The sequence below is a fragment of the Hippichthys cyanospilos genome, chromosome 13 (genome assembly GCF_059441005.1).
Source record: "Hippichthys cyanospilos isolate Australia breed blue-spotted pipefish chromosome 13, RoL_Hcya_1.0, whole genome shotgun sequence".
In the NCBI taxonomy this organism is placed as follows: Eukaryota; Metazoa; Chordata; class Actinopteri; order Syngnathiformes; family Syngnathidae; genus Hippichthys; species Hippichthys cyanospilos.
The window spans coordinates 13,914,180-13,936,488 of record NC_142381.1 but is presented as its reverse complement, the minus strand read 5'-3'; the positions used below and the strand labels follow the sequence as shown (position 1 = coordinate 13,936,488).

At 39.3% G+C, this 22,309-nt stretch overlaps 1 protein-coding gene across 3 annotated transcripts in view; it reads right to left on the bottom strand.

The window, feature by feature from the left end:
- LOC148413946 (A disintegrin and metalloproteinase with thrombospondin motifs 2-like) overlaps positions 1-22,309 on the bottom strand; it is a 116,947-nt gene that overhangs the window by 5,898 nt on the left and 88,740 nt on the right. For 2 of the 3 annotated variants that reach the window (XM_088431176.1, XM_088431178.1), the window contains 18 exons: positions 17,021-17,104; positions 14,696-14,852; positions 13,176-13,281; positions 12,917-13,060; positions 12,691-12,823; positions 10,967-10,996; positions 9,119-9,232; positions 8,908-9,053; positions 7,929-8,101; positions 6,331-6,464; positions 6,129-6,252; positions 4,665-4,745; positions 4,406-4,569; positions 4,169-4,325; positions 3,963-4,098; positions 2,884-3,091; positions 2,631-2,760; positions 1,431-1,517 (listed from right to left, as the gene is read on the bottom strand). In XM_088431176.1, coding sequence (XP_088287302.1) covers positions 1,431-1,517; positions 2,631-2,760; positions 2,884-3,091; positions 3,963-4,098; positions 4,169-4,325; positions 4,406-4,569; positions 4,665-4,745; positions 6,129-6,252; positions 6,331-6,464; positions 7,929-8,101; positions 8,908-9,053; positions 9,119-9,232; positions 10,967-10,996; positions 12,691-12,823; positions 12,917-13,060; positions 13,176-13,281; positions 14,696-14,852; positions 17,021-17,104 — 2,308 coding nt within the window. The remainder of the gene's footprint in view (positions 1-1,430; positions 1,518-2,630; positions 2,761-2,883; positions 3,092-3,962; positions 4,099-4,168; positions 4,326-4,405; positions 4,570-4,664; positions 4,746-6,128; positions 6,253-6,330; positions 6,465-7,928; positions 8,102-8,907; positions 9,054-9,118; positions 9,233-10,966; positions 10,997-12,690; positions 12,824-12,916; positions 13,061-13,175; positions 13,282-14,695; positions 14,853-17,020; positions 17,105-22,309) is intronic. The other variant, XM_088431177.1, reaches the window with a different exon arrangement.

Genomic DNA, 22,309 nt, shown 5'->3' with positions numbered 1-22,309 from the left:
CTCGCAATCCCTCAAACGCGTCACAAAAAAGATGCAAATGTGGATGACCAAAGTGATTAAAGCAAAACAAGTGAGGTGAAATGGAGAGGCAACTAACTGACCGAGTCCTGCATAATTGGTCTACCCCCCACCCCAAACACCTTAACCTTTATGAAAGATTCTTCTGTATTCATGTAAAATCAATAATAATACTTAAAAAAAAATACACATAACAGTCGGGATCTGAGCGATCAATAGCAGTCCAAAGGTTTGAGGCAAATAAGCTACAGCTTATTCATGGTAAAACATTATTCATATTATTGTTACTCATAGAGATTTAGATTTATAGGTATATATATTTATATGAATACAAATATATCAATATATGTTTAAAGTCTGCAAGCACAAATAAGCTGCATTTATTGAACTTTAGTATAACAGTCAAAGAGAGGATGGCTGATGAGGTGAAATGGGAAGCAACCACAAGTGGTCAAACTACCCTGTTTTTTTTTTTTTCTCTCCTCATTTTTTTTTTTTTCATCAGCCTTTGCTTTTAAGGCTTTTCACCTCACAGTTCCCTATCCCAAAATTCACACATTTTTGTCACTTCCTGTCCCTGTGCTGAGTTCCTATTAATCTGAGAATGGAACGTGGAATGAGACGCCATTCTCATCCCCAAATGGAACCAGGATGTGAGATGAGCACTTTAGCAAAAGATGTCCTCATTGTGACAAGATCACATTCACAATAAAGCTTTCGTATATATATATATTTTTTAAAAACTTGTGTTTTTTTTTTCTCTATATAGATATTTATATACCTTTTTCTGTTTATGTTCAACATCTGTTTCTTCTCACAATGACAGTGCGCTATAAAAAGAAACGAGCACAACTGTATCCCCAAAGTGGTAACCCATGACAACAGGAAGCTAGCTCGCGCCAAAACACGGTCCCCGGCACGCTCTCTTTGACACTCTCGCGAGGCGCCCGGACAAAAAACCTGTTGACCACTTGAACCTCCTCCTCATATTTTTTCTTGTTTTTGTTTTTTTGTTGATCTTTTGAGTTTTCGACTGGCCAGCGGTTACAACAACGATGCTCCACACAGGAGATAGAGATAGCAAGAGAGACAGAGCAAGAGAGAACCAGCTTGCACACACAGGAGCCAGAAACCTCCCCCAGTCAGAGCCGTCTCGCACACGGTCGCCAGAGAGGGAGAGAGACAACAGCGGGCCCCCCCCTCCCCCCGAAAAGAGAAGCAAAAAGCTTTGCCGCTCGCTCTTGGATGCGGGCACAGGCACAGGACGTAGGGGGAGGGGCCTCAGGGGGCCAGCTGGGGGCGGCCCTGCTGAGACAGGAGGACAGAGATGGGGAGAGCCCAGCAGAAGACAGACATGCAGCTGCGGCTGCCGCTGTGGAGGCCAGGCTGGGAACTATAGAGGGAGGTTTTACGTGAGGAGCTCTTGTGGTAGTTGGGGCTGGGGCGGGACAGCCACTGGATCAGGATGTTGCCCGTCTTGTTCAGGTCTGATGGGCCCTCTGCGATACAAAGGAGGAAGGCGTAAATATCCCATCTGCTTATCAAGGACAACCGGATAAACGACTTAAGGGGAAGCCGACGCAAACGTTTTTATGCTGCCCTTCTTGTTTAGAGATTGACAAACTCGTTCAATCCCAAAGACATTTTCGCAATTTTTATTTTAAGGGTACAGTGGTACGTCTACGTGCGAAATGAATTCATTCCAGAAGTCGTTTCGTAACGAGAATTTTTCGTATGTAAATGGCCTAATCCATTCCAAGCCCCCTCCAAACGCTCGTAAACCCTTTTAAATAATATTAAGTGAAGCAATTGTAATATGAGTGCGGTTCATGTGGTTGCCTTAACATTTTATTTGTACGCTTTTATGTTCATTTCCTGTGATCTGAGCATCATTTACAAGTCTGCAGGAACAATGCTATTTCTTTGGATAATGTTGAGCATGTAAGTTTAGTTTAAGGTGATGCGAAGTACTCCCTGTGTGCTATGCTAACGACGTGCTTGCAATGCTAACGTCAGATGCGACAACACGCCGGTTAACTAGCGATTCAAGAAGTGTTCAGCGGTTCGTTTAGAGCAGGCCGAAATGGTATGTATGTGTTTTTGCGTGAATATGTACAATGTTAGCCGAAGCTAATGTCAATTTTCGTTAGGTGGTGAACTGTTGGTGGAAAATGTGGATGAAGCGTGTAAAGATGAAGCGTGTAAAGATGAAAAGTGCAAGACCACAGTAAACATCAGTGCAAAGAACTAGTCTCTCTCGTTTGTGGACAAGCCGGCATATCAATAAATTACACAAATGCATCAAAAACTGTCACAAATATTAGAAGGGGAGATATCATGGGTTGTGATGTATTACATTACAGTCTTGTTCAAGCGAGCATTGGTGTCTCGCGTCTCATTATTATATACCAACAATTTCTCCTTTTGTATCCTGAATTTTCTTCCGTAAGGAGAATATTTTTCACAAAAGCTGTTTCTTAACCTGAAGAGACATTGGGCGGGAGATGTACCGCTGTTCTCTGTCTTTTTTAAAATGGCTGACATTTAAATTTCAAGTCAAGTGATGATTTTGTTTTGCTGATTTGAGGAACGGAGGGTTTCCGGCTACTCACTAGGACACGGATCCATCCGACACATTCTGATGGTGTCGGGTTTACTGTCCAAACACAGGCCGATGGTGTTATCTCTTGTGTGGCACACAGCCTGCCTCTGCTGAGTCCCGTTACCGCACGTCACTGAGCACTGCAGTCACAAATTGAGAACATCAGTCAGCTGAAGTGTCCTTGGGCAAGATATCGAACCTCTACAGTAGATGAGTGTGAGACGGCGGTAAAGCGGGACACGATTAATGTTTGTGTTCAGCACCTGGGACCATGGTCCGACCCTCCACTGGGTTGGACAGGCGTGTCGGTTGCAAGACCTGCGGCTCTCCGGACGCTCGTCGTTGCAGTATTTATTATGGATAGCTCTGGTGGTGTTGTCGTCCGACGGTTGGATGCAGCTGACCAAGCGGACTTGCATTCCGGTTTTACCGCACGGCTTGCTGCAGTTTTGCCATTCTCCTGCAACCCAGCTGATAAGAAATGCAAACGCTATTTTCTTCTGCCTCATTCATTTTGGGTGCAATTGCACTACTGGCCACTAGATGGCAGAACATTAGCATGTATTATACTAAGGTTGAAAGAAGAAGAGGGAAAACAGGAAGTATTTTGAGGCCAGCCTATTTTTTGCTGAAGAGTGAATGCAAAATCGTAAATCAAGGTTTCAATGCTTATGTGAGCCACGGGTCTAGATTTATTCAATTTACTCCTTCAGTATTTGGGCACAATAATTTATGTATTTTATGGGACAAGTTATTTTTTTTAGTTCGGGAAAAAACAAACAAACTACTTTTTGTTACTGCAAACACTCATTTCTACAGTCCTCTATTGAACGCGTTTTATGTCTTTAAACAGTTATTTCTCATTAGAATTATGAGTGCTACCTCATTTGATTTGATTTATGTGCACCTTTGTTTTAGTGGCACTTTTTTTTAATAAAACTCCACAAAAACAAGATTGAGTTGAGTGACAGAAATGTACAAATAGGTTTTGTGTAGAATATCCTCCTGTGGGTGTTTCCTGTTCTGCAACATTAGCACAGTTTAGTCGTCTAGATCAGCGGTTCCCACTTGAAGGTATGTCAGATTTGACCAGGTATTAGTAAATCAAATTGATTGCTTTTTTAATGCAGTGCCAGGATCTGTGCATTTTCATTTTCAAATTGAGAGAAAATGAATCGGAACAGGAAACAACTTATTGCTGAATTGAGTTATAGTGACTCCATTGCAAAACCATGTGTAGTAAAGTAGTGTGTACTATATTACATGTGTAGAAAACAGCGTAGATTTCGATGTAGTAATATAATTAGCCCTATTTCATGGTGTACTGCAGTATTCTACGTACATAGGTGGAGGGCAGGGCTTCTGGTTGCAGTCTTGAGTGTCTCCTCGAGGTTTCATGTTGGACTTGGTACAGAAGCTCTTATGGACCATCTTACTGTCCACTTTTCTTCGGCAGCCGTATCGCCGGTATTGTTTCCCTACACACACACAAAAAAAAGCTTAAAAAAAAAGCAGTTCATGCAGCGAGGAGCTGCACTTGCTTTGTACCTCCACCACATGGCTTGGAGCAGTAGGACCATCTCTTCGGGGCCCACTCATAGGCGCTGTCCTCCACCAGAAGGTTATTTTGGATGGCAGAATCACCGTCCATGTTCATCATGTACTTATAGGAAAAATTCACCTCCTCATCACCGTGTAATTTCACCTAGGAAAGACACAGACATTTATTTTGACACCTCAATATGAAAACATAATTCAGGTGAATGAATAAGGGTCGAAACTTACCATGATCAGAATTCCATGTCTAAGAGGGCCTGTGGTCTGAAGTGTCTCCTTGTTTCTGTCGTTTTCATATTCCCACTCGATCCCCTTTTCTATGATCGATCTTGATTGAGGGTATTCATTTTCCCCGTTTATAAAAAACAGTCCTGAAGCCACATTTTTCACAGCTGCCCCAAAAAACCCAACAAAAACAAATCAATTGGGAGCATTTAAGACCGTGATAACTGCAATGCATACATGTTGAGAAGTATATCGAGATTACCAAAAGTGTGCAAGGTAGATTTCAGCTCTTGGATCAACAAGTGTCTCGCACCTCTGGGAATTTCAAGAACTTTGAGGAAACCTGAAATGATTTCGAAGCGGTTTGTACATTTAACATCTTTAAATGACATTGAATGGAAAAGTCTGAGTGAACGATATTAAATGGGATACAAACTTATTCAGCAGTAGTAAAAAGTTTTTTTTTTTCTATCGCTAGATAAAATTAGTTTTCGTGCACAATTAATAACACATAACACTGGTAAGCCCTGATTGGTCATTACTTTGAGTATTAATCAAGTTCTGGCATTGAGTTGGTTATGTTTAGAGTTCAGTCTTGCCATGTTTTTTGATACACTCAACCAAAAATGACTCCGATAAACTCAATAAACATAAAATGCCTTTATTAAATGATTATTTTAATTATTACCGCATTCACTGCCATTGGCTGATGAAGTCAAAGATTGTTTTTAACTAATACGTCAAAGATAACCAGAGGAAACAAAAGGTGATTTAAATGGTGATTATATTATTACATATCAATTTATAAACTAATTCAAAGACATACTGCTATAGTATATTGTTTTTCTTTTTTTTTAAGTGTTTTGCCAAAGGAGGGTCTAAAAATGGCTGGTACGTAATTAATAAAGTACTTAAGTAAACCATTATTTTTGCTCTTAAAGTTACAGATGACCTTTGTATCTAGAGTAATCGATTACTTTTACACCAAAGGAATTTATTACTTTAGTGGTTCATAAAGTTCATTAAGTAAGTGATTGCCTTAGTACTGAACTATTGAAAATACTTGATCGATTTACGGTCGTAGTTAATTAACTAAAGTAATTAATTACTCTAGTACTTTTAGTACCAGACATTTTTTACCCTTCTTTAGCTAAAAATGTTATAAAAAAAGTTTTAAAAATTTCCAGTGCCTGGGATTGATTGCTTAGCCTCTTTAAAAAAAAGGATTGGATTAAATTATTTTATTTATTAATAATTATTGTATAATTTGGAAATAAATTCATCAATTAATAATTATTGTATTTTTTAGAAAAAAAATAAAACCACAATTTACAAATTGCATTCATGTTTACTCGGATTATCGTTGATATGTTTCTAGAAATGGCCTTTTTATGTCTTTTGCTGTCAATGGCAGTGAATAGTACATTTTAAAAAAGTATTAATCAGATAAAATATTACATTTTTTCAATTGGAAGGCTGAACAAGTTTGGTATCCTTTTAAGTTTGGGAGTTTTTTAAACTTTCAACATTCCCGGATTTTTGCAACTTCAGTCATCTACAAACTAAACTAAAAAAAAAAAATAGCGTCATGCAACTGTGTCAATGTCACAACTCGTCCTCTAGAGGGCGACCTTTATCTGCATATGGTTCAGTCCAGAGTAACGCGTCCAAACCGTTGCCAGTCAGACAGTTGCTCGGATGAAACCCGATTTGGCCGTGAGCCTACCTTGCTTCTTAACAGTGCGGGTGATGGTGTCCTTGAAAGTTTTGCAGGTGGAGCTGTTCCCTCCGCACACGCCACAGTTGTCGTCTTGCTTGAGGGAGCCCACCACACCGTCGCAGCCCACTTTCTGCTCAGGCGGACACAGACTTGGTTGAGAGGCAACAGGAACGCGAGCGCGTCAAGTCTTTCTGCTGACATCACTCACCTCGCACTCGCCACGAATACACACGTTGTGCGGCTCTTTGTATGAGCAACGTGTGCCGTCCAGGACCATGCGCTGCATGAAGACCACATCCCGCGTCTCTTTGGATTGGCAGTGCAGGTGGCAGCGTTTGTTTGCTGTGGAGGGAAATAGGTAAAACGCATTCACTTTTAAGCACTTTTTTTTTTTAATACTCAGGGAAGCGTTATGTTTCATGGACATCAATGTGTGTGAGTGTGTGACTCAAACTATACATAACCACATCAAGGATGGAACCTGGCAGGAACAGTTTAGAAAAATCAGCAAGCTGAGCTGTGATTGGTTGTCACCTGAGCCCTTAAATATACAGTGGTACCTCGACTTGAAATTTATTCGTTCTGGATGTCATTTCGTCACGTGATTTTTTTTTTTTTGTAAGAACAGTAGAGGCGCTTTTTATAATAGCCCAATCCGTTCCAAGGCCAATTAGACATCATGAGTTTTGATGCCAGATTACTTTACAGCAGTGCTTCTCAATTATAGTTTGCCAAGCCCCCAAACTTGACGCGTTGACAATAAATAAGATTATCTATAAAACTTAAATAAGTATACCCAAACCTGTATCCTTTTTAACATTAACAAAAGAAGAATGCAATATAAATAAACTTTCATCAACTGCTATTTTTAACAGCGTTTATATGGGTTACAGATTAGTCTAAAACTGAAAAAATAATCAAGTGCATCAAAGTGCCTGAAAAAAAAGATGATTATATTGCATTATTATATTGCAATTATATTGTAATTTTTCCCCTTAGTTAGAGACGTTCGTAAATTAAGGTGCTGGTGTATGTGAACTGACAAAATGCTTTTGAGGTATGAATTGTACCTGAATTTTTTTTTCAAATTAGACAAAATATGAACTTTTTACAGCTGAAATGGCTAAAAAGAAAAAGGCAAAGAATCTATTTAAAGATTCTGTGAATTGTAGATTAGCCCTTAAATCATTAACACGACGAAGAATTATTGATGAAATTATTCTTCTATCGAAACAGAAATGAACAGCTTTGTGCGTTTTAACTCAAGCAGCTTTATGATGTGGATCATGCTTGTTTTTACGTGGAATGATTTTCATTCCACAGCAGCGCTTTTTCAACAGTTAACAGTTTGAACCACTTGACCGCTTAACGTGGCTGAGGTCTGAGTTTGAATGTGTTTCCAAACTTTCGACGATAAGTGAAACGTTGTCCCTTAGCAGCAAGCGATGGTAGCAGAAACATGGAAGCAGAAACAGGTGCAGGAGCAAGGGGTCGGCCAAGGTCGAATGACATCAGGGAATGTGGTAGAGAGCGAGAGAGAGAGGGAACTGTTTTTAAAGAGCTTTGCAAAGACACGGCGTGTTTTTATGGGAGGGTGTAGTCATACCTCAGAGCTTTACTCAATCATGGCCAGATGTGGATGACCATATCGGAACATAACATTTATATAACCATCTAACGACCGCAGTCAAAAATCATGTGTTAAGTCCTCTTTTTTTGGATTTTGTTTAGCGGTGCATCATCACTTTGCCTCGCGCTTGACCACATGACTTCATTCTCCTGCGGAGGACGTGTGCGAATATTCACCATCCGGGTGTTCGTAGGGCAGCCACTGCTTGTTGCTGGGTTGTTCCAAGCGAGGGTCCCAAGCGTGACATTGCTCCTCTCGCGGGTCGCTGTAGATGTCCTCGCACTCGTTGGTGTTGCACATCCGGAACTGGTACGTGGCCCCCACGCAGGTGCGCCCGCCGTTGGCCGGTCTGGTGGAAGGTCACATGATGCCACAAGATTTTCATTCATGGGTTTTAGCCAAATGTTTTGTACATGAGGTTTGGACCTGTTTTAATGATTATCATTCGTGTCTCTGGAAGTATGTGAAATGTCTGAATCTGTTGGATCTTTGGGGAAAATTTGTCATGTAAATCCTCTAAATTTGAGCTAACTAAGCATCTAAATTCAAATTTGTTGTTTATTGTCTTTTCAGCTTTTTTCTTCCAGCAGAAACTAACTAACTCATTGATCAAACGCAAAAGCAGACATGCCATTTTTTTGTGCAAATTTTGTAAAAGTTTTTTATTCACTACTATATATACATATATATATATATATATGTAAATATATATGTAAATCCACCATTTTATGGCATTTTTTATAATTTTGTGCAGCAATTTCTATCTCAGTTTTTTATTCAGCAAGGGTTTTATTAAACTATGAAAAAAAGTTAAAACAAAAGCGTTTTATCATGTTACCTTTATGTTTTGTAATTCATATTGTGTATAGAAGACGCTAGAGGCGAAGTTGAATTGGTTTTGAACAAATATGATGAACTGTAATTTTGAGAACTTTTGTTCTGCAGAACTCAAAAGTCAAAATCCGAACTCAGGATTCAATTTTGAAAATATACAAACATTTCTGATATTATAAAATATGTTTTACTTCACCTTTTAGTTTTAATGTTATTAGCCACACCTCCTGGCTGATAATTCACTTCTCATTTCAGTTTAGTTCAGCAGCCATACGATATATTTATGAGCCTACTGAGTCTGAGTCTTCTCTCGTTGGATACCTTGGATTGTCACAGTCGCGCGTGCGAAAGTGAACTCCGCCACCGCACGTGCGGGAGCACTGTCCAAATTCACTCCACGAACCCCAATTTCCATCTTGCTTGATGATGTCTGCTGTCAGCCAGACGCAGTGACCTTGAAAACAATGCTGCAAGACCACAAATGCGCTCAGTGAGGCCACTCGGGACAAACTGTAAATATTTATTTTATTACCTTCCCATTTCCACACGTGGTGCCGTCGATGGGCGGTCCTTTCTTGGTCTTGCAGAAGAAGGGATTGTCCGGGTGGCTGCACCATAGCTGCTTACATGGGTCGAAGGTGCGATACTGCGGAGGACAGAGACAAATCTGCTTAGAATTAAATTGCAATGGAATGAGGCCGATAAAAAGAAAAACATGAAGAATAATCATCGCCACAACAAAAACAGTAACCCTGCACTGTCACTGCACATTACGCTCCACTGAGAAACACACAGCCAATCATGCAAACTAAGCCAAAGGATGCACGAGAGACGGGACTCTCTGAATGAAACGGTCGCAAGGGAGGTCAGAGGGCAGAAGATTCAAGAGCCTAGAGGAAAAAAAAAAAAACAACCTCAGTGGCCATGGCTACAAAGACCAGAGACTGAGTTCTCCCTCATTGTCGGATGTAAACCACTGATAAAGGCCCTTCTACCTCCTGTCCAGTAATGACTCTACTCACCGTGACCCCGTGGGACCCTCAGGTCAGAGGGTGAGTCACAATTGGAAAGACTGCGGTAGGTAACCATCAGTGACGCCAGGCTGGAGGATCCTAAAAGCTGAAGGGAAAAAAAAAAACTGCCTCTGTTCTGGCTCAGGCTTCTTCTTCCCATTGAATGGGAAAGACAATCTTCCAGACCTTTTCCACTCTTTTATAGAGTGCGCCAGAAAAAGGAGTTTTTTTTATTTTATCCCACTGCCATGTGATAATTCAAAGAATTTTTCCTTTTTGCGTGTTCCGCTTTATAGACCAGGGGTCGGCAACCTACTGTTTTTTCCGCACAATAAGGCGCACCCAAATGTCTCCAATTTTCTCAAAAGCTCACATCCTGTTTGAAATTTTGAAATGCTATATATGCTACAATGTTGATGCAAAAACTGCCAGTTTTTGTAAAAGAAAGCACAATTTTATCAAATAAATCCAGTTTTCAATTCGACAAAACAATATATTTTTGACATTTTTGGTTGCAATTTGATTCAAAATTTTAAGTTGAATATTTCATTGAATCATAATTAATATTCTTTTAAACTCTTGATAAGTTTGGGCATTGATCTAAAACGTTTTTGTCATGTAATCCAGAGGTATTATTTGCCATTCTTCAGATAGCACTTTCCGCAAATCATCTTTATTTTTAATTTAGGATTGTACTGTATATTAATAGTTTGACTGACTTATCTGATTGTTTTGTTGAGATTCCCTTTAACACAGCAGATCCATCTAGTGGATGCATAACGCAACCCCAGCCACTAGTGTAGCTTCTATTCCATGCGCCTTATATTGCAATGCGCCATACAGCGTGGAAAATACCATATAATACTCAGAAAAACAAACCTTTAAACCTTTTAATGACATCTAAAGTGAGGATATCATAGCATTTAAAAAGAACACTAAATTAAATGATGACCTGCAACCACCCAAAAATGTAATTTCTTTTGTCCTTTTTTTTATATTACTTTATTTTATATTTCGATTTGCAAAAATAATAATTAAAATATTTACAGTACCAGTCAAAAGTTTAGAAACACCTTACTGAGACTTACTGAGAGCAGAGGGATGAAAGAACCACACCCAGCTCTGCAACCGTGGGTTGCGGACCCCTGTTTTCAACTATAAGATTTTCAGAGTGTGTAATGTTTTGACAAGAGTTTTAGAATCCTGCAGGCTGAAGTCTCAAAAAAAGACAATGGAACAGAGACAAAGTACAACTGCAACAAAACAAACAAACGGAGCGACGTTAACAAACTTTCCGATGACACAGGAAATAAAAGAAATCGAAACACAACGAGCCAAATGTCCTCGGGTAGGTGGGGTTACCTTACCTGCGTTCCTGAAAGGCCTGCCTTTTGTAGCTGAGGGGAATGGGTTTGACAAGAGAATACAGGGTAATCTAGCAAAGTGCGCAAAAGCTCCTCAACCAACCCTTCGTCAATCAAGCGGAACGTTGCAAGATGCTTGCCTGAAGCTCAGTTACCATGTTGAATTTAAGACACACAAAAAAATAAAACCCCGACACTGAGATGGGGTCACGTAAAACCACTGCTGACAAAGTAACTATTGAATATGGATTAAAAATTGGATTTACAAAAGAAAAGAGATTGGGGAAGAGCTGTCAAAACCGATTTACCTGCTTTTAAGCATGATATCAATCCCACCAGTGGCCGGGAGAGCAAAGGAGAGGACATCAGAAGAATGTGAATTGGTGTGTAGTGCATATGAGACCCTTATTTTATCACAAAGTACAGTGAACCCCCGTTAATTGTGGCAGAAAAATTCCACACCCACAAGGATTTGGTGAAAATTAATATTAAAACGCTTGTGCGCACTCTTTACATACAATTTTGTAGATGTTTTTAAAGGTGGAAAAAAGTTATTTAGGAATATTTTGTTTCCTTCAACCACTCAAATTGTTCAGTGGCATCAGTTCTACCCATACGTAGGTTAAATTTATATATACTGTATATATATATATATATATATATATATATATATATATATATATATAAACAAATAGATTCTGACGTTTTTCCGCTCATCCAAAATTAGCTGTAGAAATAAGGTAGGTTGCACAAAAATTCATTTCATATCTAAAAATCCAGCACTGTCGCCATCTACTGGTGATTGTGGATCAGTACAGTTGTTTCCAAGTTTGAAATTTACAGTGGCGTAGCATAAAATCCTCCCCACCTATCCCTGTTAAAAACGTATACTCATCAACTTCAGTGAATGAGTGAAAACACATTCTGCCACTTGCTGTCCAACAAAAATTACATCACATGTGCTTAGGGCTATTGCAACTGACCAATCACGGCTTACCTTGAGCACGTCACGTCCCAACCCTGTAAGATTAGCAACCCTGTAAATAAAATATACACGTTGTATTGGGGGGCCTTTAGGAGGCGGAGCCTGGGAGAGTGACATGACACTCCAGCTTGTGAGTGTCTGGCTGTGAGCTGTGGCCAACAATAACGAAGTCATTGTATTTACTATATGTGTTTGATGGCTTTATTAATGTCGAACTGCAGCTCCATGTCCCCACTTTTCATGGGTGGTGATTTGCAACCTTTTTTTAATCAAAGTACCCCCAAACCAGCAATAGGAATTGCTATAAAATTGCCTCACTTTTGACCTATCAAACTGAAAAAAATAAAAATAAATGAAGGAAGATAATGTTTTGCAAATGCACCAATAAAACACAATTTACGGATTAATAATTTCCTGTTCCAATTAATTTATTCTCAATTTGAAAACGTGCCATTCTTATCAAGGCATTAAAAAGCTTTACATTGGGTTCCTTGATAAAAATCTCACATTCCTCCTCAAGTGTCTTCACATCCCCATATTTGTACTTGTATCCTAATTTGAGAAGAGCTGTGTGAGGGCATTACTGTAAAACTGCACACATTTTGAAAAGCGATGCTGCGGGGGAACACTGTACATGAGTTGCTCGTATCCAACCCTAAAACTACTCTCATAAAAGAAACATTGTAACCTGAAAGACTGCTAAGAGCTGAGGAGAAGTGTCTAGCTATGTTAGTTGACTTACCGCAGTACACATCGTGTAGCCCACACCAAAGTCAAACCGGCACTGTTCATTCATGGAGTAGTGCAAACCAGGAAGCTGCGGCAACGACGGCCAGTTGTGGTCAAAGGGGTCATCACGGAGACAGTCATAGGAACTGGGAAAGACAATCAGATGACGTGTTTTTTGGAAGTGTTGACTGTAAATTGATTCAGTTTTAATCCAGTTTTGAAGTGAACGTAAATCTTACTGGAGGTAGCGTCCCAGCTCTTGCATGCTACACCTGGACCACTGAAAACGGTGAAAGGCAGCTTGAACCAGTGGGGCCATGATGCTCCCCATGTGCACCTCATCTCCACAGCGGTTGCCCTGACCGTCGTGTTCCATGCCCAGCCTGCGGCAAAGCAGTATAGTTGACATGTGGGAATAAGGGGACGGGAGGAATAATGAGTGAAGGGAATGGAAAGATAAAGCATGTAAAGAACATAATGTTATGACAAGGTACTTACACATGGCCGGTTTCATGTGCTACCACAAATGCAGAAGAGAAACCATCCTCGTGGTTCAAAGTGCAGCTTCTTACAGGATGGCACATGCCCGTCACTGGAGCATAACCTACACAACACAATGTAAAAAGAAGTAAAACATTAAAGACTCATTGTCTCTATTGTGTGAGTGTGTGTGTGTGTGTATATATATATATATATATATATATATATATATATATATATATATATATATATATATATATATATATATATATATATATATATATATATATATATATATATATATATATATATATATATATATGTATTAGGGGTGTCAGATTAAATGATTATGATGACAGTCATCATTTAAGCATTTAAAAAAAGAATCGCATTAATCTCATTTTTAATCTCTATTTATGCTTTCTCAATACTATATTGCATTTAATAATGGATGTCATTGATTTTGGCATAACCTGATGGGCTTCTGTTGTGTGTGTGGGGGGGCAAGTTCAAGAGCAGAAGGATGACGTGAAAATGGATGAGCATGTGAGAGTTGGCAATCCGATGCATGATAAATTTAACTTAAAAAAACAAAAACGCTCTGAGTGCAACTTTGATGTAGATGCATAATGATGCATTCCTTACCACAGAAGCAACTCAAGTTTAGCCTACCTCATCAATGCAAAGTACCCAGCTGCAACTGTCGCCACAGCGAACAATGGTAACAAAGACACTAATTTAGCGAGCGATAGCAAAGCTCTTTGTCAAATTAAACTTGAGAACAACCCGTTTTTGAGCAAGTATGCGATGGACAAGATGGACAATGTTTAATTTCATGTTATCTTCTAATTATTTGGCAATTAAAAAAATTCAAACAGCTGAAAGAGTTCACAAAAGATTGTAACCAGCACTTGGGACTGCCTAAAATACAGCGGAAGATAAATAGTTACAACTTCATCTGTTAAAGAAAATAAAGAACTGAGGCTTCTTTTTGTTATTGTATACGGTATCAATCTTTTACAATTTGCGACAATAACACAATGTATTAAAATTAGAAAAAAACGTTGAGACCTTATTGAGTCTAATTTTGTATCTCTTGACAACACTTTATATGATAACAGTGACCGCCCACCTTTTCTTCGAGATGCAGCCATCATATGTTGCACACAACCCCAAATTTATGTGCTTATGCGTCTAAAGCTAACCCCTAAACGAGTCTCTAGCCGTCTTCATCTCCCTGTGCGTCGTGCACTTCCTCTAATTGTGCAGCCGTATCTGGCCCTGCTCTGTCTATCGATTTTCTGCTGTAGAAGGCTGAGCCCAAGGGCAGCTGAAGGGCTTCTTTGTAGCTAGGCCACTGCCTTTAGACGCCTCTCCCTTGGGCCTTCCTGTTAGCTTGCGCTCTGCTGCACGCAAAACCATCGAGCGCCAAAGCCACAGTGTGCTATGCTAGCAAAAGGTTGAAATATTCTGCTTTGTTTGCACATAGTGTTGATCAGATGGCGTTGTGAAAGGCACCGTGTCTCTTTGGTCATTACCCTGCATGCCCGTGGGGCCGAATTCCTGCCGCGTGAGGAAGATAGCGTGGTCGTGATACTCGGCGTCCCCGGTGTCCTGTTTCTGCTGCAGAAAGGCCCAGCGACACACGTTTTCCAGACTCTGGGAAGGGTTCCCCAGCTCAATGAGCGTCATTGACTGCAAAGAGACACAAATAGAACACGTGCACAGTGACAGTAAATGGATCGGACACAAAAAGCCGCCATTGACGTTGACCCTGTAGGGGGCAGTGGCACTGTATACCATTTATTATTATGCCGCATCTTTATTGGCCTTGCTCAAGTCTCCTTCCTCCTTTCTATTGATAGAAGCCAAAAATCGACAACCAACCAATAATCAAATTATTTCACAGCTATTCTAAAAAACGAAAACAGTCATCCCTCAGTACTTTGTGTCTCCCCTATAGCAGATTTTTTTTTTCATCACAAAAACAAAGCCAAACAAAACTATATTTCTGAGAGATACGCCGTGAAGGTTCCCTGCATGCATGCCAGACAGACAAACTATAAATGCACTCCTCGGACGTTGAACTACTACAGTACACATATTTACTTAAATCTTAAAATAGTAAACCTTATATAGTAACTGTACTGTTATGCCTTCCCATTCCCATTCCATTAAGCAAACAAAAAAAAACATTTTAACTTGTGTTTGAAACCTGACTTTTAATTAACCTAACGATTTAGTCCACTACATAAAAATCCCAAGATGATTGGCGAGTCTTCCTTAAACATGAGGATGTTATTTTCGCCCCTGATACAAGTTTCCATGGCATTCTGTGGGCATACTGCTTTTGTGTGAGGGCGTGTCCATGTTCAGGGTCACACAGGCAATCTGCAGGCTGTCTGGGTGCAGCTCGGTTGCCACGGTAATTGGTGATGATGGACAGCCGGCGCTTTGGCTAAAGCTGCAATAGAGGATGACTGATGGAGGCATGTGTGTGTGTGCGTGTGTGCGTGTGTGTGTCGCAGGGCTCCGGTGGCACTGCGCACATGCAGGTGGGGGAGGAAAAGATAAGACTACAGAAGGATGAGTGTATCAGAGAGCAGCAATCCCAGCATTATAACGACCGCTATCGTCCCGTGGGAAATCCCTGCACTTTGACGTTCTTTTATCACTACTTTGTTCTTCTGCTCTGCACTTACGGGCAAAAAGCAAAAGGACGCTAACCCACCCTGTTTATGAATGAGATTCTGATCATTGATCGTTGATCTTTGCCTGGACTTCCCATGATTCTGTGCCGCAGTCTACCGGGAGGTAAGGCTGATTGCATAACGGCCAAAGTTGCTGTGTGCTTTGGTGCCCGAAATGCGAAGGCGTGCGACTTGAAAACACTCCCCCGAGATGGCCCATGCTTTTAGTTCTTCTTTTGCTCAGTCCACTGGAATAACAGGCCCTGGGGCAACGTTGCGTGTGTCTGTGTGCTTGCTTATGTGTGTGAAAGAATTGGCTGCGCTTACTGAAGATATTCAAAATGACTGGAGCAATATCCTTGTATATCAAGTCAAGATCTTATTATAAAAAAAGAAAGGGCCTCGCTGTTTCCAGGAACCTCCAAACTTGCCTTCTATCTCACAGGGGTTCTAAAACTTTATCTAAGGGCACTTTTAGACCCACTGGGATCCAAACGACAATAAAATATAACTTTGCAAAGCAACGGGATTTTCAGTATAGCCTCCTGAGACCCAGCCTGTTATTGTCCACTGTTGTGTCCATTTTGTATCAGCGAGACAGAAAAGTTAATTGCATTCCGACCAAACATGAAATATTGGAAAGGCCAGGATGTCCTCTAATGATCACACTAGGGCAGAGTAGAGTAGCTCAAAAAAGTCCAGACATCGACCAAATCAAATATTTGGATGTATTTTTTTTTAACATTTCTACCTGTAATATTTATGACTCATTCAAAGCCACATTTTTCAAAGCTGTTTGAGAGCCATTCGACGCCCATTATTTATTGTACCTAAAGTACCAGAACAAGGTCGGTGCCAGACTGGTTAGCGTGTCCGTCAAAGTCCACGATATGCTTCTGGTTACGGCCTTCCTGTGAGGATTGTGTTGACTTTTTTTCGTTAAACCTTCAACCTAACGTGTAAGCATGGGAGCAAGAAATGATACCAGCCAAACCAGGACCTTTAAGTGTCCAAAATCTAATAAATGGGTGAATAATTCATTTAGTGTGTTTGTTTTATGGATGCACCATTTAACCTAGCTAGTGGGTGTGCACCTGCACATTATTTTGCGGACTTTCAAGCTACAGCTCACAGACCCCTAGAGGTCCAGGTCCGCAACATCATTTATCTTACCTTTCCATAGCCCAACATGATAATCCGGACTAGCACCACATTGATTTTTGCTCCCAGAGATTGGTCGTGGTAGATCTCATTCACCTGAGGACACACAAAGGAAGGCGAGTCTCATTAAAACAACAACAAAAAAAACCTAAATGTCAACAGTAGAATAAGTAAATCGCATGTCTTCATTCTTATTTGTAATCTGATACAATGAAAATAATTTTGAGGGCCAAAATCACACAAAAAAATTGCTCAAACTTTGAGATGTACTTTTTGACTTTGATTGTTTTAGACCAAAAGGACCATGGCAAATACCACCAAAATATAAATTATTCATGTATTAACTCTGATTAATCAACCTATTGATTTTGACTACCCATTTTAGTTTACGGCCACGTTAAAGCTGCCAAGGGATTTTAATTTGGCAACATTCAAATTGCTGTCTATTCTTGAGCGACCAAATTGGTGTGAGAGTCAAAGCCTGTTGATCTTAGTGTGTGTGGTGCCTACCTAATGAGGTAAAGTGATGTAAAAACAGACAGCTATAATGAGTATGCTTGATGGACAGGCTGTGGAGCGCAACACACACACACACACACAAACACACACACAAGCATTTGCACACATCCACGCAGAGGTAAGGGGAAAGGAACAATAATCAGTGGCACCAAGCACAAGAAGGGGAAGAATAAGAATTGAGTAAGGTTTCCAATAGAGCCAAATGAAGAGTGGGGAAGCACAGTGCCTAACTGGGGGCAGAGAAAGAAGGAAACAGGAAACTATGCATTCTTAGGGGAAATGTGTAAATAGACCTGCAGAGAAATATTTACGTACATGAGGAAAAAAGACTTCAAGAAAACTCAATGCTGGTGTGCGTGTGGCGCAAAGTTGGAAATTTTAGCGGCACATTAGGAAAATTCCGAAAAGTTGCATCAATTGGTTTCCTGCAAACTGCTGGATGCGATTTACTGCATTGCGTCAGCATGGCGCCAATGTCTGATTCAACACATGCTACATCATTGGCAACTGTAAATTCAAGCTTTTCTTGATTGTGTTAAAATGATAAATGATCGGGATACGTCTTTTGAAAGCAAACTATACAACATTTCCTACACTAGCGTCACGCTGAAAAAAATGCCTAAAATAACATTCGGGGTTTTAGTGGTAACAGCACTTTCCATCTGGAAGTGTGTGTTTACCCAAGTGGAACCAAAATAAATGCAGACTGTAATTAGCCTACGAGACAAAATGGGACTTTTTGACCTCTAACTGTGTGCAGGACAGAGAAGCAGAAATACATTAAAGGACGCTTAAGAATTCAAGGGATGGATGAAAAATGAATGTTGGGAAGTAAAGCGGGGTGACCTTGGAATGAGGAAAGCTCCTAAAAATTGGATTCTTGTCCATAAAACCAATCGAATTTGTCATTGGTGCTTTCGTGTCTGCTGCACTCAAAACTTGATTCGGCTTAAAAAAAAAATCATGGTTGTATCTCTGAGGTAGATTAAAAAAACATAAAAACAGAACAACGTAGATGTTACACATTTTTCATGGAATCAAACCAAAACAAATGGATTTGACACTTGGGAAACCATAGAAAGGTGCTTAGGAGGTATAAAGAAAAACTGAGCTGTTGCTACTTTTAATCTGCACTTAATTAGCTTGCTGGCAGCTCACACTTGCTGTACGAGCTCACACCCACATCCGGCCATAATGCAATAATTTTAAAAAATAAAACAGGTGATATGCCTAGGCCTCAGAAGAGGCAAATACAGAATTTGAAATAACAAAGCTTAAAATAAACCAGTGTAACCTTTTTATGGAGTCTGAGAAAATGCCAAACATGATCAGAGAAATACAATGTTGGAAACATTTTTTTTTTCACACACCTAAACACACCTAAGGACAATTTAGAGTGTCCAATACACTTACCATTCATGTTTTTGGAGTGTGGGAGGAAGCCAGAGGGATCCCATGCTGGCAAGGGGACACCATGCAAACTCCACACAGCCAGCCTTTATGGGAGGTTCTTTATTTTGGAAAACTCCCTGTGCTAATATTGCTTTTAGTGAAAGGCCGCTGAATACTAAATCAGTAAGTGTCTTCAAGCACTCAAATAACATCAGCTATTTGGCCCCCAGGTGGTACACTAATAAAAGCAATACTGTATGTCAAGACGGTTTGCATGTTTTTTTTCTTACTATGAAATACTGCTGTTTCACTTGCAATGATTGAAAACTACATTTTTTTCTACTTTTTAAATTCCAAATGATTCCGTACTGGTGATATCCCCTGTTTTTGTTTTTTTTTTTTGGAGGGGGGTCTCCCTTGCCACCATTGCAACAAAGATTGGTGTAGAAGAAATAATTGACCTATTTTAAGTAGACTGTCCTGACCTGGTCAACTTTTTTTTCCAGAGCCCTACTCTCCATAACCAGTTTGCTCAGATATTTCTGTCCAGCAAGACCACAACCTTCAATTCATTACAACAGTTTTGAGATTGACCAATCTCCGCATGGTAGGCACACCAAAGAAAGATTTGCTGTCGTTAGTATTGAACAGGTATATCATTTACAATAGTTGGGAAATGCGAATATAGCGAAGGTCAACCCCTGATGAATTCTAATTATTTGATGGGGAGTGGATCACATTAATTCACTGATAAACATTTGTTGTAACTAAACAGGCTTTAAAAACATCTCATCTGCTGATGAGACAGAAGTGAGTCATCGCGTCCAAACTGGCATGAGCGCCGTGTGATTTAGAAGCGGCTTTGCACAGCTTGTCTACATCTTTTTGGGGACACACTTGGGAAGACTTCAAATGGTGAGAATTTGTATTGCCTGTCTGACAGCGCTTATGCGAAATATCTGTGACACTTCCAGCTGACGAGCAGTCTATTATTACCTACAGTAGTTTCAATTTCCTTTTCCCGGATCCTCTTACCACTTGATAATCTGTCTTTTAGCTCCTTTTGTGGCTTGTTAACAGACAATCATGAACAATCACAATGAGGCAGCTGTGAGCTCAAGGTGCTTGCTGTATCGCCGAGACTTAATGTACAGAAATTTACATGAGTAACTTTCCTCACACGCAAACACACGTGTCTCCCTTATTATCACTGCCTATTCCTATCCAATGAGAGTGTGATTAACACTAGCACTGTATGTATATATATATATATATATATATATATATATATACACATAAATTATTTGCAATGTGTTTATGTTGACAGTGTTGCTGTAATTTAAAAAAGGTTTTGAATTAAAAAAACAAATATATATATATATATATATATATATATATATATATATATATATATATATATATATATATATATATATATGTACACAAATTATTCATGTGTTTATGTTGACAGTGTTGCTGTAATTTAAAAAAGGTTTTGAATTAAAAAAACAAATTATATATATATATATATATATATATATATATATGTACACAAATTATTCGCAATGTGTTTATGTTGACAGTGTTGCTGTAATTTAAAAAAGGTTTTGAATTAAAAAAACAAATTATATATATATATATATATATATATATATATATATATATATATATATATATATATATGAGATTGGGATTATATTGATATATTGAGATTGGGATTGGTAGATGGGGAATGAAGTGATAAAGTAAGCTTAACCTGTTTCTTTTGTGTGTTTACAGTTGAACAAAGTTGGTCATATCGACATTGAGTTATTATGCTATTGAGAGTTTAGAGTTATTATTTGAGTTATTATTGTTATTACTTTGAGTATTAGTATATTATGAATGAAAAAGTTTTAAAATATGTCATTAATTGAGGGTGTGCCTTATAATCTGGTGCGTCTTATATATGGAAAACGTTTTGAAATATGTCATTAATTGATGGTGCGCGTTTTAATTCATGGAATACATGAAATGATTGTACATTTAAAAACTTGCAAATGAATGTGTTCTTAATGAGCACTAGTATGTTTTAAATATAATCATAGGTCTAGTTATCATTAAATTATATTACATGGGGGTGGCACTTCTCCGGAGGCGGCCATGTTACTTATAGCTACGGACAATGGTAAATACAGCACCTGCAACACCTCCTGCTGGCCGTAATGAAACCTGGTCTAAACATTCCACACTATCCCTTTAGGAACTAAAGTGACCTATTAGGGCAGGGATCACTGACCTTTTTGATATGGAGAGCCACTTTTTTGCTAGTGAGTAATACGACGGGCGACCAGTTTGAAACACACTTTGGAAACGACAAGTTTTCTAATCATGTCATCATGTCATTGTGATAGGTTATATCTTTTTATGTGAGGACACCAGAATGTTAAGATTTCTCACAGCTGTAGTGAAAATGTCAAGTGTAAGATGTAAATGTAATATATGTGCATTTGGCTGGCAACCATATCCGGGTGTCACCCGCCTACTGCCCGAAGCCAGCTGGGATAGGCACCAGCATGCCTGCGACCCTAGTGAGGATAAGCTGCTAAAGAAAATGATTGGAGAGATGAGTGGATGGATTAAACTCACAAAAGATTCGTAAAAATACGTCTTTGGGAATGAATGAGTTAGTCATGGTCATCAATGATGAAATCACGCAATTTCAGCTACAATATCAATAATCAGAAGGTATGTATGAAGAGGTAAACACATGGGAAAGGAGTGGGAAGTGGAATTACCGGTGCTCACATTCAACACGCACGCACACACATACACACACTGAACTGCTGTTGAACTTCTCAAATAGAATTCAGGTTTTCGGATTCAGACGTCTGTGGGTGGGTCCTTTGATGTCCTGCAACACAGCAGTACCCCGAGTCCACCCCCGCGTCCCACCCTTAACGTACAAACACACATGCTTGAACATCACTTGATCAAATAGTGACTCTTGACCTTTGCCTTTGGCTTCTGTCAGATGGGGACACGCACAGGTATACGAGTAATTACACAGTAAATATCAGATGCGAAACACTGAAATTGAAATTGACCTAAAAACATTGTAGTTGTCCTCTAGTACACCATATAAAAGTAGTTATCTATTTTTTAAATAGGAAGCAAAGAAAAATGTTGTTTAACTATTGTTCAATATATGTCAAATAGTGACAAAATTGTAAACATGCCTTGTAAACTGCTTGTCTCTGCCACTTTTGCAAAATATCGATTTCTCATATCTTCAACTTCTAAAATGAAAAACTAATTGAACTAATTTGATTTATTGCCCAGCCCTAGTTTTTAACACTGAAGATAATTTGTAAAATAAATAACACATAATTTGCTTTAGGGGCAACAATT